Source organism: Rissa tridactyla, chromosome 6, assembly GCF_028500815.1.
Source record: "Rissa tridactyla isolate bRisTri1 chromosome 6, bRisTri1.patW.cur.20221130, whole genome shotgun sequence".
Classification (NCBI taxonomy): Eukaryota; Metazoa; Chordata; class Aves; order Charadriiformes; family Laridae; genus Rissa; species Rissa tridactyla.
The window spans coordinates 36007264-36023774 of NC_071471.1; the positions used below are offsets into that span (position 1 = coordinate 36007264).

The 16511-nt window shown below is 49.9% G+C and overlaps 1 protein-coding gene across 6 annotated transcripts in view; it reads left to right on the forward strand.

Annotated features, from left to right (window-relative positions):
• Positions 1–16511, forward strand: part of ASCC1 (activating signal cointegrator 1 complex subunit 1) — a 39316-nt gene that overhangs the window by 14422 nt on the left and 8383 nt on the right. For 3 of the 6 annotated variants that reach the window (XM_054204856.1, XM_054204858.1, XM_054204860.1), the window contains exons 7-9: positions 1918–2037; positions 5992–6116; positions 7960–8039. In XM_054204856.1, coding sequence (XP_054060831.1) covers positions 1918–2037; positions 5992–6116; positions 7960–8039 — 325 coding nt within the window. Of the gene's footprint in view, positions 1–1917; positions 2038–5991; positions 6117–7959; positions 8040–12680; positions 15365–15386; positions 15554–15581; positions 16496–16511 lie in introns of those variants that run through there. The other 3 variants (XM_054204855.1, XM_054204859.1, XM_054204861.1) reach the window with 3 other exon arrangements.

Below are 16511 nucleotides of genomic sequence, written 5' to 3' on the forward strand. Positions count from 1 at the left end.
TTTGTGCTGTTGTCCCCTGCCTGCTGCAGAGGGAGGGATGGGCTGCGTTACCTTCGTGTGCGTTGTCTGCAGCAGGCTCTGGCGCGCTGCTTCCCCCCTGCCTCTGAGCAGATGCTGAAGTGTCCTTGACACGCGTTTCTCGATGCGGGGAGCTGTGTGCAGGGAAGCCAGCAGGAGCCGTGTGAGTAATCCATCTGAAACGTTCAGTGCTGCTCCAGGACTGGGGCTTTCTCGCTGCCTGTTAACACTGAGCTGCAGATGTTAGGGCTTTAACCATAAACGTGGTTGAATGACACTGTAATTAGCTTATCTCTGTTCAGCTCAGAAATTGGAGATGGCCTGAGGGATTGGTTTATTTATTTAATTCTGCAAAGCCTTTGCACATAGAGCACGGGTCCTTGATTTTATTTATTTATTTATTTATTTGTTGCCTGGGTGCATGAAGAATTAGCCACGCTGTGCCAGCTAATATCTGGGAATTAATGCATGGCCAAAAATTCCTACCTCTGCCTTTAAAATGACATCTCCAGTGTTTCAGCTGTTGAACAGAAATGCAAGTGCGTTTCCAGGGGAAGGCTCTACCCGCAAAATTTGGGAAGTCTGAGCTTCCTCCTAAGTGGATTCAACTGAGGCAGAGAAAAATCTTTACTGTCCATTTCCTTTGGCGGAGGGGGAATCAACACTTGAATGTAACCTTTAGGTTATTTCCCCTGCCACACCCAAATAAATACACTTTGAAAATTAACTTAGGCTCCCTTCCACCCCCATAAACCTTCATTAGCGATCGTTTATTTTTCTAAATGCAGGCAGTGCCATGTGAAAGCAGATGTGCCCTTTTTGACCCTCTTTAGAGTACGGGGTGTTTAGCGTTCTCGATGTGATGTACACAGCAACACACTCACGCTGTTTTCCTCCCAGTAAACATAGTGGAAGGGGAAATCTCCTTATTCCACCTGGGAAGCTTTGCTGAGGATCTCAAAAGCGGTCTCTCAGGTGACCTGAACAGAAGCGAGCAAGGTTAGAGCAAAGTCACGCTCGCGTTGTAACTTGTGTTTGTTACTTCTGCCTGCCCAGGCACTCCCTGTGCTTTCCACGAGGCCCCGGTGTTAAATGAGACAACGGCACTTACCCACAGGGAGCTTTCGCCTCCCTGCGATGTTCTGACGGTAAAGGCAAGGAGGTGGCGTGTTTGGAAGCAGATACACTTCACGGTGCGTTTGCAGGTGTGGGAGCGCACGTTATATCCTGCACACGCTTTCGGGTTCGCCTTCCTGCAAGAGGAGCTGGAGCTGATTTTAAAACAGCTCTATTTACTTCCAGCATTTGTGAGCGGATGTTGAAGTGTACTTAAAACCGCATTCTGTATCGAGTGCTTTTCCCAGCAAAAATCAACGAGCTGGAGACTTTGTGTCACGATCGCTCTCTGCGCAGGGAAGGCAGGAGCTTCTCTGGAGTGAGAGCTTGTACTGTTTTACTGCTGATGGGTTGCCTGAAATGTAAGTGGAGATCTCCGCGTTGAGACGGCCTGTGAACACTGACAAGTTGGCTTAATGCGTGTCTAAAGCACTGAACGTATGAATTTAAATGTGTTTACGGTATTTCTTGAGACGATGAGACAATAGCAGCTGGAGCCTTTCGAGCTTTAGAAATCAGGGAGCCTTTTTTCTGTTTGAGTTTTTTCAGTGCAAGCAACAGGCAAGATATGGGAAGGTGGAATGCACTGCCCTATGCGGTCGATACCACATTTAAGTCCCGCTTAACCTCAAAGTTGTGTTTAACTATAGCAAAAAATGTATTGTATATCATTCCCTTAGTAAAACCAAACATTGAGTGCATGCATGAGGAGTACTATGCACTGTATTTCAAAAGCGGGTGTGACGTTTTGCTTTTTAACACGAGGGTCTTGTTGCATTTTAGCCAAATTGCTGGAGGGAAGCCCCTGACCGTGGAGGTGGCAGGAGTGGAGTACATGAACGATGACCCTGCCATGATGGACGTCCTTTATGCCAAAGTCCACATGAAGGATGGCTCAGACAGGTGGGTTCCCCACGTTGCTTTCTATCATTCCTTCTCGATGTGCCGTGGCAGCAGTAGCGGTGTGCCAGAGAAAACCCGCTGCCGTCTGAAGCTGGTGGGTGCCGCTGGCAGTCCTTGGGCCAGCAGTCAGGAAGATGAAGTCATTCTTGCTTCCTAAACCAGTTAAGGCAGTCAGGTGTTTGCTCTTTAAATCAGTCACTGGCGGTGCAGCTGAAAGATGTCATTTGTTTCTGTATCAGTCTGTCAGATTGAATAATGGTGTCGTAGCTCATGTGGTGATAAGATGGCCAAGGAGATACTCCTGAGATGACTTAGAAGGCAGGACAACTTGGCCTCTGCTGTCTAGTTCCCAACTTGCAATCCAGATTAATCTGGACAGCCTGGCATATTCTGCGGCACTTAATTATTCTTAAAACCCAGTTACGCCAGCAGGTCCTCGGAAAAGCATGACTTGGTTACAGAGCTGGATTTTGTGTCTGTAAGCAGCCTGGGAACAGGCGCTGGGTGCGAAATGTCTGTCTTCTGAGCTGCTGGTGTGAAATCTCAGAGCCTGCTTGGCATCAGCGCGTGTGTTTGTGCTGTTTGCTGCTGTGGCTGATGGCTTTAGCTCTACAAACGGTGCTGCCCGGGATGTGGCGGTGTCTGGACAACCCTCTCCGTCTTGTTTTTGACAAGTACGTCACCAGCGGCGGCACCATTTTTTTCTCTTACTGCTTTCTGGAAGACTGGGGAAACCTAAGAGCTGTTGTACTCCATGCAGCTGGTTGGGAGGTGGGTGGGAAAGAGGGTAGGGGAGCAGCCAAAAGAGCTTTAGCCTTCTCTCTCTGAGCCATAGCCTTCTCTTTTTCTGGCAGTGCTGCCCTTTTGTGTCTGCTCCCGTTGCTAGAGGACAGCGGGAGCTAGCAGAGGAGCACGAAGTGGTGCAGCTGGAGGAGGGCGGCTGTGAGCCGGGACGAGCTCAGGGAACAAGGATGTGTTCTGGCATCTCCTTTCCCCGAGGGCTGAGCAGGCAAGTGGGGCCCTCTGCTTAAAACCGCAGTTTGGAGGCTGTGTTGAAGTAAGAGATCGGAAGTGGGATAAGGAAATGGGTGGGAAAATGTAAGAATTGCTGGGAGGCAGTAGGAATTGCAATCTTTTCCTCTTCTCGGCTTTTCCACTTTGAAGTCTGTCCTACCCCAAAAGAGGTGAAATAAAACAAACGGGGCGGGTGGAGAACGAGGACAAGCTAGAGATCGGCCAGGAGACAGAAAAGCGGGGAGAAACAAGGCAAAAGCACTCACAAAGAGGAGACGGAGGCAGACACTGGATGACCCAAATGCCCTTCGGTCAGTTTGTTGTAGGAAGCGCCCAAAGCCTCAGCTCTGAGAGCTGAGGTATGGGCCTCTCTCTCCTGAGTCGCTGGGCTCTGGATCATCTCTGAGGTGCAGTGCTTGAGAGTCTGCATCTGAAAACAAGTCTGCAACCTGAGGAGCTGCTAGGGAAATCCTGTAGAGCATTTAAGTAGGGCCTAAGGTGAGGCAGCGATGCCTGCCTGCATCTGGGGACAGCTTGAGTTGTTTGTACTAGCACTGTGGTCTGCTCCAGATGCCAGCTGTATCCATTTGGCTGAGAAGCCACTTAGCCATAATGCTAGCAGAAAGTGCTGATGTGCACCAGGGGTAGCAGAGCTGCTTTTGGCAGGGGAGAGAAGTGAGGTCTTCAAATCCACCTTGCCTTGAAACTGGAAACGACCCCTGCCCGTCCCCCCGAGAAAGGGCTGATGCCTCCTCTGTCCTTTGCAGAGATCTATTAGCCGAGGTTTTGACCAAACCCAGCTCCAGTGCTTTGCATGGCACCCAGAGGTTGCCAGACTTCTCTTGTGCAACACCTTTTTTGCTTTTTGCATAGCAACAAGCTCAGAGAGGGCTAATTGTTCGTCAGTTTTTATCCTCGGCCCAGGCTGGTCCTGCCCTCACCTGTGAATTAATTCATCTGGCACTTCTCCCTTAATATAGTTCATTAACTGTTAGCGAGCATCCAGAAAACATTTCGCTTTGCCAAGGAGAAAAAAGATATTTTTGTGTTGATGGAGAGCAGGGAAAGCTTCTTTTGCTTCCTTTGAGATTCCAGCAGACACAGCATCGGACAAACGGTGATTATAAAGAGGGGACAAATGGCGATCTGTCCAGAAAACTCTGCTTCGTTTTCTGATCTGCTAGACGGATCATCGCCAAGCAGCTCCATGCGCCTCTTGCCTGCTGAAACCTGCTGTGCTTTGCTCAGGGAAATGGGGAAAGCAGGTGGAAAGATGAGTTTCTCAGCTGCAAGGCCAATACTAGAAGGAGAGCGGCAGCCACGTGGTTTGCTGTGCTGGATCGGGCTGCTGCAGCCTGTGTTTGAGAGAGGTGTGTGCCTTCCTGTCTCATGCAAGACCTCTTGCTAGCTCTGTGTAGTTCCTGGCATGGCTGAGGGGTGGAGTTCCTTCCTGATCTTTGGATGATCTTGATCAGCTTAAGCTATAAAGCAGGAGATTTGATTTACCCTGACTTAGCTTGCATAACTGCAGACAGAATTAGGGGTTGGCAAGCCCTTCTGCACACATAATGGCTCAGACTGAGAGAGGGATCATGCTCTGATGCCTCCCACATGGCAAATAATTTCCATTATAATTCATTCTAATTTGTTTTATTTCCTTGATTAACTTTATAACGTAATAAAGCACCATTTTCACTTGAGCTATTCTCTGTTAATTTGTTTTAGTATTGTCTGTAATGATATTCATTTAATCTTTGTCATTGCTAATTTTAAAAATCACCGATGTAAAGCCAGAAAATGGTAGAAAACCAGGACAAATGGTAGTTTGAGATTTTTGAAATCGTCACTTGGGGGATGGCGGCCCGGGAGGGACAGTACAAAACCGGCAGCGGGGTAGGAGCTGGCATCCGGAGCATGGCAGCCCCCGGCTCTGGGGACCAGCCTCAGAGAGGCTGCACTCTGCCTCTCCTGCTGCAGCTGAGATGCCAAAGTGGTGGCACCTGGTGGAGCAGAGAGCTGTCTGACCCCTCGGACACGGGGAGAGAAGCACAAATTCTTCTGCAGAGAGTAACGCCCTCTTGCCTTGTTTTCGGGGAGGGGAAGCTCTTGTTTTAGTGCATCCTTGCTGCTTTTGGTGAGGCTGGGGCACTGCAGAAATTTGGGGGGGACAGCAGGAGCCTGGAAGTTCCTTCAGCTCCTTAGAGACAGGATATGTGAGCGCGCTGCTCCCATCACCTGCCTGCTCCTGCTGCCTGTACTAGGACAGGTCTGCTTGCAGATCCCGGCAGCCGTGGCTGCTTCCATCCCCGACCGAGGCCAGACGACAAGGTGGCCTTTGGTTCTGCTCACTCAGTAGCTCCGAAGCTGGAGCATTCACCAGGATGTGCTGTCTGGGTTTGTGCCCTCTGTTACTGCATTCTGGGCTCTCCCAGAAATGAAGCCCACTGACCGGGTTGCTTATTTGGGACAGAGAGGGTCTGAGCTCCAGCCCTGTGCACTGTACAGGTCGTGGTCCCTGAGCGGAGCAGGTCCTCCGGGAATCAAGGTGCCTGAGCCCCCCTGGGGGTCTGCACCTTTTAGCATTTGCAAGGAGAGTCACAACGTGTTTCCTGGCAGTAGAAAGAAGTAGAAGAGTCCCAATAACATCTGTCACGGGGAAGAAGCTCTCTGCTATGCTAAATCTGCCCTTCTTTGGGGAGCGTTTGCAGCAGAAGCGATCACCAAGGAAGCTTTGCGAAACAGCCAGAACTTTTTGCATTAGAACTGAATCCTGATGGCTCCGTTTGTTCTCCATCAGAGACTTCCATCCCTTTGCCTGTGTGCGTGCAGAGACTTCATTTCGTACATGCTGCCCTCCCTGGCTGGAAAGCAAAAAGCTAACAGTGCAGGGCATTCTTCTTGGTTTACACAGCTCTGTTCTTTCTCTGTTTGCTTTCCCAGGTTGCAGGTGATCGCCGATCAGCTGGTGGAAAGGTTTGTGGCCTCTGGCCTGATGCTTAAAGAATGGGATAGGGTGAAACTGCATGCTACGGTCATGAACACTCTCTTCAGGAAAGATCCAAGTGGTGCGTATCCCTCATCCTTAACTGATAAATGCATTTTATCCGGGAAATGCTTTTATCCTTCTTTTTTCAATTTTGTGATTTTTCTTAGTCTCAAAAATACCTAGAAGGTTGAGGGGGGATGTCATTAAACAAAAGCCAGAAGCAAATGAAAAAGCAATCAGCAGAGCTGGGGAAGGCAGGCGTTCTTTGAGCACTTTCTGGATCGTTTCTGAGGTTCTTTGTCGTAGCTCCAGAAACGCTATCACCCAGCAGCACTCAGAAAATCTGGGCCAGAGAGGAACGCGTTCAAGTACCCTGTGAGGTCTTGGGCCCTCTGTGCCCCAACCTTCAATTGAAATTCAGTAACAACTCAATGTGTTGTGCTGACCTTTAAACAAGACGAAAACGTGCCTCTTTGGTCAAGTTAAAGATTGCCTGTTTGGTTTAGGAATGTGATTCCAGTGTCATTCTCGCGGCGTTGGATTCAGACGGCTAGGAGGCTGACTATGAGCTGTTACTGAGTGTACAGCGTCTGCCAAAAGATTGTCTGCTCTAGCAGCCTGTAGCATCGTTCCTAGCGCGTTACTTTATAAAGCAGCACCAGATGCATTGCGTTCGGGGAGGGGCAGTACATTACAGCCTCGTCCCTGTGCGAACACGCGTGTGCTCTGGCACTGGTGGGTCGTTTGCAAGCCTTAAAAGAGTTGCACTAAAGCTTTTCCTGGCTTTCTCTGGCGCGGTGGCCTCTGTGCAACGCCGATAGGTTCTGTTGAGTATTCTCCAGTTGCTGCCTCCGTGAGTCTCTGTATGGACAGTGGGAACAGCAGACGGCTTGTGTTACTGTTTTCAGTGCGCCCAGCGGCAGACTTTGGGGATGACGGCTACAAAAGTCAGATGAACACACTCAGGCAGTACAAACCCTGAAAAGGTGGGGCTTAGCTCTCCAATTGAGCCCTGAAAACTGGTGAAAATGTGAGCCCAAAGTGCTGATGCGGCTCTCTGTCAGGGGAGGCACGCAGGCAGCTGCGCTGGCATTACCAGTCTGTATTCTGAACAGCCCCGTGAGGCACGCGAGGCATTCAGGCACAACGGCGAGAGCATTGCACAGATAGCCACAGAAGCCGCTTTATATGCAGTACAGGATTTGAATAGGGTGCTAGGTGTGAGTGGGACTTCACCGTTAATGCCGGAGATGAAAAAGAAATACTGAATATATTCACCGAGTGAGGCAGAGGTCCCGTGGAAAGAACAGATCATGTACTCGGGGATTATATAAAAATCCAGACATGCTCTTGGGAAATGGATCTAAGATGTAGGCATTTGGCAGTTGCTGTAGGCCTGGGTTGCTACTCTTGGGCTGCGTGCCCGCCCCGCAGAAGCACCGCACGTCTGTGCTTCCTGCAGCAGAGGTTTGTATAGGTGCTGCCCAGACCACATCTGGTGCTCTGCTGGCATGCTCAGCCTAGTATTTGGTGCTGTTCCAGGCCATGCAAGTGCTCGCGGTGCTCTCACCCTGGCAGGATGTGGGATTAAAATCAGCCAGAGAGGAGCAGATGGGTTGCACTGAGCCGTCAGCCCTACAGAATTGCCCGAGCAGTAGCTATGATGTAGGGTCTTCCCTCCAGGTAGCACAGGTGATTCCGATAGAGGCACCGATTCCTGCGAATTCAGCCTTGTTCTCTTTAAAAAAATCAAAGTGGAAGTGTTTTTTTTGCACTAAGAACTCGGCAAAGATGGTTTGTTAGCTGGCAGATGACTTTGGGGGGGAAGGGAGGGAGGGAGGGAGGGAGTGGGGGGGGTGAAGTACAGCACACACAGTTCTCCCATCTGAAGCTCATTCTGGTGGTGACTTTTCTCTTTACAGCTGAAGAGCGAAACAATACAATGGCTGGTAAATCATCTTTCAAGGAACGGGAGTCATTTAATGGCCGAAATATCCTCAAGGTCAGTATGAAACAATTAGGGAAATGGAGCCAGCTGTGGATATTGTGTAGCCAAAGGAGGTTGAAACACCTCTTCAAGACTGCTTTTGTATTAGGCTTATGGGATTTCCCGCGGGGGGAAATCTGTTTAGAAAATAAACAATCCAGATCACTCGTAATTGGGAGCATTACAGTATTTAACAGAAGCGTTCGTAAAGCCGGTGAGGCTCAGATCAGGAGTATGTAGCACGAATGCTAAGTGGGTGTTTGTGTTGTCATTTACTTTGCTCGTGTTTTACCCTGGAGACTCAGGCTCCTGTTGATTCTCAGCCCACCAGAAAGGAGTACTTTGTTATCTTGTTCTACTCACTCGTATGAAACTGAGACCGACTGCCATTTGACTTACTTTTTTCTTCTTTTTTTTTAATTTCTGCTATTGATTTGCATGGTTTTGCTCCAGAAAAATAGCAGATAGCAGTAGGGAGTGCCACCAGCCAGGATCTGAGGGCTTTGGGAGTGATCAGAGGGTAGAAAGCAAGATCCCCCAGGCCATGGAGGTGGGTAGAGCTCGAAGGAGAGCATCCTGCAGCCTCCTAGGCTTTGTCCAACGGGGCTGAGACTGATGCTGTGGTGCTTGGCCACTGCAAGTGTCCAGAGAGAAAAGACGAGCACGGGGAAGTAGAAATCGAAAACAGCAGCGGGTTGTAAGCAAATTTGCAGTCCTCATTGTGTGAGGGGATTTGTTGCGGGCAGTTAAAATAAGAGGGCGACGGGACAATGCATGAATACATTTGGGAGCTGATTGAAGATATTCTGGTAACAAAGAGACATGAGAGAGGACGCAGGCTGGGTGGGAGTTGGAGAGCCCAGAAGGACTTCAGGGCACCAGAGGAGGGAAAGGGTGCGTTTTATTTGTGTTTACAGTTTTGTTGTATAATGTATTAGGCTCTGGACGCGTGGGGATCTGGAGGCAGGGAGTGGAACTGATTGATCTCCTCTGCGCAGAGGACAAACAAAGGGACAAAATTAGGTTAAGCTCTCATTGTCCTCAGACGGTCTGTGCAAGCACGATGTCATGACTCAGCATCGCCACATGTTGAGTGTTCGGTGTGAGACTGCAGTATTGCAAATTGAAGTAGGAAAGCCACAGACGTGGTCCCTTTCTTAATGCGATTGGCGAGTTTCGGTTAGCTCCCGGTGTCCGAAAGCTAGGGTCCCGAAAGGCGAGGTGGTGTATGCCTGCAGGGACTTCTCTTTCAAGACATATGCCCTTTGCTCCTTTCTCTCGCGTCTGTTAAACTTGTCCTCGGGCTTTATAGAGACGTAAAATCCAACCCTCAGTCTCCCTTAATACTCCTCATCCAAAACCATTTACGATTTGGAAGGCATTAACGATGCTCCCTCTACTGGTCACGCCATTTGTGGACCGCACGGTGGGGTCTGTGGGTCTGGTGGTGCGCAGAGCTTAGAGATGCAACTGCCCTACCTGGAATGGCTACTACTTCTTCTTCTCGCTGCTCTCTGAAATATGAGCCGATGCATTTTTAAAGCTCCTAATTGATTTTGTACTGATGTAGCCAAAAGAGCTGATGGCTGTTTGGACTGTTGATAATTACTTCAAAGCATGACTTGCTGCAAGAAATGTCATCCTTCTCCCCCACCTCCACTACGTTTCCTAACCTGCTCACTTCGTATTTCCCTTTGGTCTCCCACGTGCCTGCAGCAGAACGCCCGTTGGCATTAATTAATTACATGAGTCATAAATAGCTCCAGGCTTCTTACCAGAAGAGCCCAGCCTCAGCCAGCCACTGATGCATTCTCGCATGACCTTGCAAGGATGCGCCAGTTCCCTCCCAGCCCCCTTTTATATACATTATTTATCTTCTGCTCAGGGAGGCTGCCCTCTCGCAAAGTGGCTTCATTAACTTTTGCGATGGGATCTAAACGCCGGGCTGTTAATGAACATGGCTGCAGTTAGGCAGGCTGGCTTGCGGGTGCCGTCCCCTTGTAGGTAAAGCGATGTGTTTCCAGGCGGTGGAACTCCACGATAGCTGTGTTGGGTGGCAGCGTTCCCACTTGGAAAGGTGACAAAGCACGGTGACTGGTAGGAGGGCATCAAGTCGGGTTTTTTGTCACTCTCATTCCTTTTATGCAGCTACGACTGGCGCCGAGGGGCCAAAGGCTTTGCCAAGCGGAGGGCAGGACCTGAGCTATCCGGGCACGATAGAGATGCCTTGGATCTGCTCTTCCAGTGGTCGGAGCTGGAGAGTGTGTGTGTGTGCAGATGCGCTGGCAGCACGTTTGCTGATAGCATGCCTGCGTTACCCCAGGCTCCAGCTGGTATTTTGCTTTCAGCAGGACTAATCGGAATTTTATTTAATAATCCTTTGTTCTACCCATTCCGCGGAGTTAAACATACACTCCTATTTGTGCTAATAAATGGTTGTCCAGGCCGGTACCTTCCCACACTGCTCAGAAAATAGATCCTGTAGGATGAGTTGCGTTCGGGAGTTTAAATTACTTCGGTCTTGAGGAATATCCATGAAAAAGGCTCCCTGGCCTAGATAGTGCCGAAAGCCCAGGGGAGTCTGTGCCCCAACAGCTGAGTGAATTGTGTCTCCCACGAAAGAAAGCACTAGACTTTAGCATCGTGCTTGTCGAGTCCCAAGAAGAAGCTGGGGGTGCTTTATGAACTGCTTCATGTTATGCATGTTATTAAGAAATAAGTATTTCTTCTAAGGTGGCTGGTGGCTAGCTCATCCAATCCTTTGAACATCCAAGTCACGTACCCCAACTCTTGCTCTGCTTGGGGACAAAATGGATCGTCTCTCGGCGAGCGGAGGGAGGAGGCAGTGATTCACAGCTGGGAGACGGCGGCAGCTCCGTCCCCGCCAGAGAAGGGTCGGGCCGGGTGGGCGGCCGGGCCTCGGGGGAGATGTGGGTTTGGCTTCGCTGTGTCCTCCCGGGCGGTGGCTGCTTGCCCTGCATCGCAGCTGGCCAAGCGGCGCAGTGCTGGCACAGAGGCTGGGCAGCTGCCTGCATCTCCGGAGACGAGGCTTGGCTGCCTCCGGGCTTTTATTTATTTTGCTTAGTGGAAAAAAAAAATAAGGCCATGGTGAAGAAATAAACAATGCAAAGAGATGCGAAGGTACCCCGTTGGCCAAAATTTTCTAACGTGATTTTTAAAGGAAAGGAGGGCTTCCAATAGGGAAAAAACCCACCTGGACTCTCACTGGGTTAAAATGGAATGATTTTTGACTTGAGGAGTGGCTTTTGCTGCATTCAAACAAGAGGGAAGCAAATTTTGAGAGCAGAAAGAGATGAACCCCGCCGCTTAGCACAGCTCTGTGCATTAACAGCTTACAAGATTAAATATTGAGGGAACAGCTACTGAGGTACAGCAGCGGAAAGCTGCACATCTTATGTCTTAGGGCATTAGGGGAGACTTTAAGCTGGGATGCAAGACTGGGAACTGGATCAGTCGAGGCAGTGACACATGCTGCCAGTGCCCTAGTCCAGCAGCGGGAGCGGGATTGCTCCGGCAAGGCTTTGAGGTTGGACGAGGCATAATTCGACGAGGCTCCTTCTCTTTTGAAGCCTGCATAGAGGGTATTACGTTATGTGACTGTATCTGCTTTCACTTGGAGTGGGGGGAAAGTGCACTTACTGGCTGATACAGCAGGGCTAGTGGAGAGCCCATCGTAGCAAACCAATCCGGTAGTGCTCTCTCTTGTCATTTTTATCTTGCTGGCTGAGAACAGCGCAGCGGCTGTGGTGTGCAGCGGTTCAGTTTCAGACATTTCATGCAGTGCCATAGAGAGACATAAAATGAAAAAGAAAAATCTTGCCCTGGATAAACCTGCCAACCCCTCAAAATACCCCAAACCCACCAAGCGCTAAACAAATTAATATCTGCCCCTGTGTAGAGCCACCATTACTAACTTGCCTTGTAAATGAGTCCTTGTGTTCTGCAGCCATCGGCACCCGGGCCTTTTCTGTGTAACTTTTGTTAGTGAATTTAAGGAGACAGAGCCTTTTCCCGATGTATTTTTAAGCTAAGGTGAAATCAAAGGGCCAAAGAACCCCGCGTTAGGTGAGATCAAGACTGCCCGGTGTTCGGGAAGGGCAAGAACATCTTGTTATCCTCAGCGAGGTGTTAAAGGTATATATCCGAAGTAGGACTGGTGACTGGAACAAGTGTCTAACAGGAGGTGGCTGCTTGGAAAGTTTAGAGTTAAAAATACCAAACAAAAATCCACTGGGGTGAGAACAGACTGAATAAGAGATTGCGGTGCAACATCACTGTATCAGAAATAAGGCAGTGCTTTTCTCGCCTCGGTGTTACAGAAGAATCAAAAGCCGAAACGAAAGGCTGTAATGCCGCTTTGCAGAGGAGAGGATTTTTGCCTTCGGTTCCGATCCTGCCATCATGGAGGGATGCTGAAACGATCGAGGGGGCTCAGCAGCATGCAATTAGAGCACCAGTGGGATGGGAGGATATGACAGTTGAGCAGATGAGACCGAAGCTCAATGTTTGTATGATCTTGGGGGGAAAAAAAAGGAGATTAAATTGGGGTTGCCGTGAAAACGCTTTCCTATGAATTACATTCTTCGGGGGGGGGGGGGGAAGGCATAGTCACATTATTTGCATTCGGTGAAACAGGAATCTGATGCGGCATTTGAAAAATCAGACTAGACAATAGAGGAAAAATATCTTCGTTGGAGCATTTGGGCCTCGGAGCCGAGCGATGGGGTGGCGTTGGAGGCACGGAGGGAAGGCTGAGACGCCGCACTGAGGAGAAGGCAATGCTGGAGGTGCAGAAGGTTTGTGCCAGTTTGCCTGCATGTGACAGAGATCCGTTTGGTGACCCTACCGTAAAGGGGAGAAGCAGAGGTGCTCAGCACCTCTCTGACTAATTTTAGCAGAAACTGTGAGTGCTGGAAGAGGGAGGATTTGCTGAGAGGGTTATAAAGTTTCTGAATCCTCTTTCCCGTTCCAAGCAGGGCTGCCTGCACCTCTACCGTCCCCTCCAGCCGTTTTGGAGGTGCTGTGGGTGCCTCTGCCTTTGGAGATGATGCCATGGGTGCTTCTGCCTCCCAGCCAGTGGGCATCTCGCCTCCTCATTGCCCCGAGATGGCTGTTCTGCCACCAGCCAGCCCAGACAGCATCACCTCTTTCATCTTCAGAGGAGAATTTTTCTCAGCAGAGCTGGCAGGGCTTGAATTACAGCGACGCCTTAATAGAAGACAGCACATTAAGCGCCAAAAAAAAAAAAAAGAAAGAAAGAACACATTGATTATCAAAAGTAGGCAGTTCATCCCAAAGGTGCTGTGACCCTTCCACCGGATAATTTCCTGGGTCTGTCCAAATGAATTGACTGGCTCCATAGCTGGGCTCCTCCTCTTGGCGATTTGGTGAGCGTAACGAGTGGGTCGCATTGATGGGAGCTCCTTGTCCTGGTATTCCCGGATGCGTCTCAAGCCTCCTGGCATCTCTGCGGCAAAGTTGAAGCCTGGCTCTTAAAAGCCGTTGCTGCATTTGCTGTAATAGGCAGTGCCAGGAGCCGCGGGGATGAGGCTTCTTTGGAGAAATGCAGTCCTTGGTTATGAATTTCCTTGAACAGGTTGTCCTGTAAATCCCTCATGTTTGAGGCGTAGCAGGGTCTGGGAAGTTCGCAGAGCCTTTAATGTGCTGGAGGTTTGGCTTTTTTTATTCTTGTCTGAAAGATGTGCAAAAATCTGGTAACCTCCAAATGCCCCACTTGTATTTGTTTCTTAGTTTGCAGAATGCCTTTCACCATAGCAACTAGGGTTTGATTTCCTCAAGCGCATGGATTTTCATGGATTTGTGGCAGGGGGGAACGGACCCAAACCCCTGAGCTAAAGCAAAGGTTTTGCAGCGTGGGGGCGGCAGCGGTACCACTAGATTTGGCTTGCAATGGAGGGGGATGCCGGAGGGCGAGGATCTCGGCTGAACAAAGGCCTGCACCTGGCCCCACATAATTTTATTTGCAAGAAATCTGGCCTGACAGATTAATTTCGACTATTGGTGAACGTCGCCCTCCCCACTGCTGCGTCACCCTCTGGCAGCTGGGGTGGCTTTGCTCCAGTTGTGCGGAGAGCTGAGGTTTCTCGTGGTGGCAGTCAGAGGAGAAGGATGGGCAGCTGCCACGTTAGCAGGGCTCAGCTGGAAACGTCCTCCCCTTCCCACCCGCAGGAAACATGCTCCTCTCAGGCCGGCGGATGAAACCCAGCTGGGGAGAGGCAGGAACATTGCAGAGGTTAGGAGGAGGGAACAGAGCTCCGAATGATCCTGAGAAATCAGGCAGAAGGGCAGGTCTGGGAGGGAGCGGTGGCATCGGCGCAGGATGGAGAACTACCTTGATATCAGCCCTGCGGACCGGGGTTTGGGTTATGGGGCACTGCTCCAGAGCACAAGCCAGATGAGTCCGTCTGTGGAAATAAAAGAAAGAGGCAAATAGCTGTAAAGTAAACCTCTGATGCTTAACACTCAGCCCCCGGAGCAAGTACTTGTCCAGTTTCAGGCACCGTGGATGGGTGCAAAGAGCCCAGAAGGCAACAAGATAATCAGAGGGCTAGAAAACGTCTGCAAGCTGAGACTGAAAAACTTAGAGTTGTTTTGAGGCTAATAAAAGTAAGGAGGAGGAGGACAACACATAGGAAAAACTCATTAAGCGTGTGAAAGCTTTTGCCAGTAGTGGATACTACATGCTCTGATGGTAGGGCGAGAAATAACGGGCTTCAGTTGCAGCAAGAGGGTCAAAGTAGGTGTTGGGAAGATCTTTGTAATGGGAAGGAGAACGAAACACAGCCCTAGAGGAGCAGGAGAAACGTGAGTCCCGGTCATTTGGAGTGATGCAGTGAAACCAAACCCTACTTCAGGAGGGAGCAGAGCCGTTAGCCCAGGCTCTGCCAGCAATGAGCTCCTCCTGCATCGGGGAAGGAAGGGATGGTGCAGCTGATGACCTCTTTTGGTCCTTTCTTCAGCTTGTCAGTTTATGATTACTACATGAGATCTATGCAAAACACCCGTGAGATGGCATTTGTGAACATACCAAGAGCTTCTTTGGCATTTGCATGGCATTTACTTTGGCTCAGTAAAATAAAAATATAAAGAAGAAACCTCCCATCACATATGCCCACGATCTTTCTCCCTGAACTCTGTACATGCTTCTTGCTCGTACACTGGTGGTACTTTTCCAGATAGAGATGGTTGTATTGTTATTGCTTTCTGAGGCATGGCACCAGTGATTTAATCAGAAAGCCTTTCCTGTGTCATAGAGGAGATACCCCCGACTTGTACCCTGTGTTGGGCTCATGCTAACCCAAGATGCTCGTTTGTCTGCAGTTTCAGGTCTTGGTGGTTCATGGCGAAGTTCGTGGACATAAATGACTTCGGAAGTAGCAAGCTGAAAGCGAACGATAAAGGAGTTAGTGTTTTGCTTATGATACAGATCAGCTGTGCTCCCAAAAGATAGGCTGCGGGGACTTTTGTGGCCAGATTGTCTCCCTCCTGAAGTCTGCGTGCTTTATTCTTCCTAAGGGAAATGAGGTGAAAGGGCCTCTGCTGCCACCTTTTAAAACCTGCCAGAGGTTGAACGAAAAGGAGAGGGGAAGGGCCGTTCCTCGCCTTATCTGGGTGGAAGGACTGGATGCTGTACCGGTGATGGAGAGACACTCCAGAGCCAGCTGCGCACTTGCAGAACAAATCGAAGGATCGGCGTACGCCTGGCTGGTGCTTGGACGCCTTGGTGCAGGCAGCCTGCTCCTGGTGACAGCCCAGGTGACAACCGCCTTCCCTCTCTGCCCTCCCTCAGCCCTCTCCTCCAGCCTTGCCTTGCGACTCTGCAGTAATGGAAGGTGTGGGATGCCCAGCCAGCGGTCCTTTAAAAAGCCATGGAAAGGAAGCAGGAGGTGGGGGAAGGCCGGGAAGATCCGCCTCTCTGGATGAGTGCCTGTCTACCCGCTTTTCCTACGCTTCTCTGATGTTATTGCTGACAAGCATCCAAACACAATTAAACCTCTGACGGATAATCATTGGCGGAGTGGTGTCCAGAGTGAATAATACAAGAATCAGATATTTCTTTTTGGGCACGAAACTGTTTCAGAAAACATTATTTTGAAACTTGAAAATAGAAGGAAAAAAAAAAATCTATTCATTGAACAAACTCCCCAGATCTTCACACGCTGCCCGCTTGTGTCTCATCTTCCGGGAGCCACCAGGGGATTTTGGTTTGGGTTTTGTCTGTCATAGTTTGGGGGAGTTTCACCACAAATGGAAAAGGTTTTGGTGTGTTTCTCGGGAAGAATGAGCTGTGCCAGCCTGGGAACTGGGGCAGCTTCTGCCTTTTGGCGCTGTGGAGGTAACAACCTTCGGTAGCCTGTTGGGGTGGCCAATGGGGAGGTGTTGGTAGCATAAATCCGCAAAGCCAAAACAGGGCACAGGCAGGCTGGCCCCCGACATCCCTCTTTT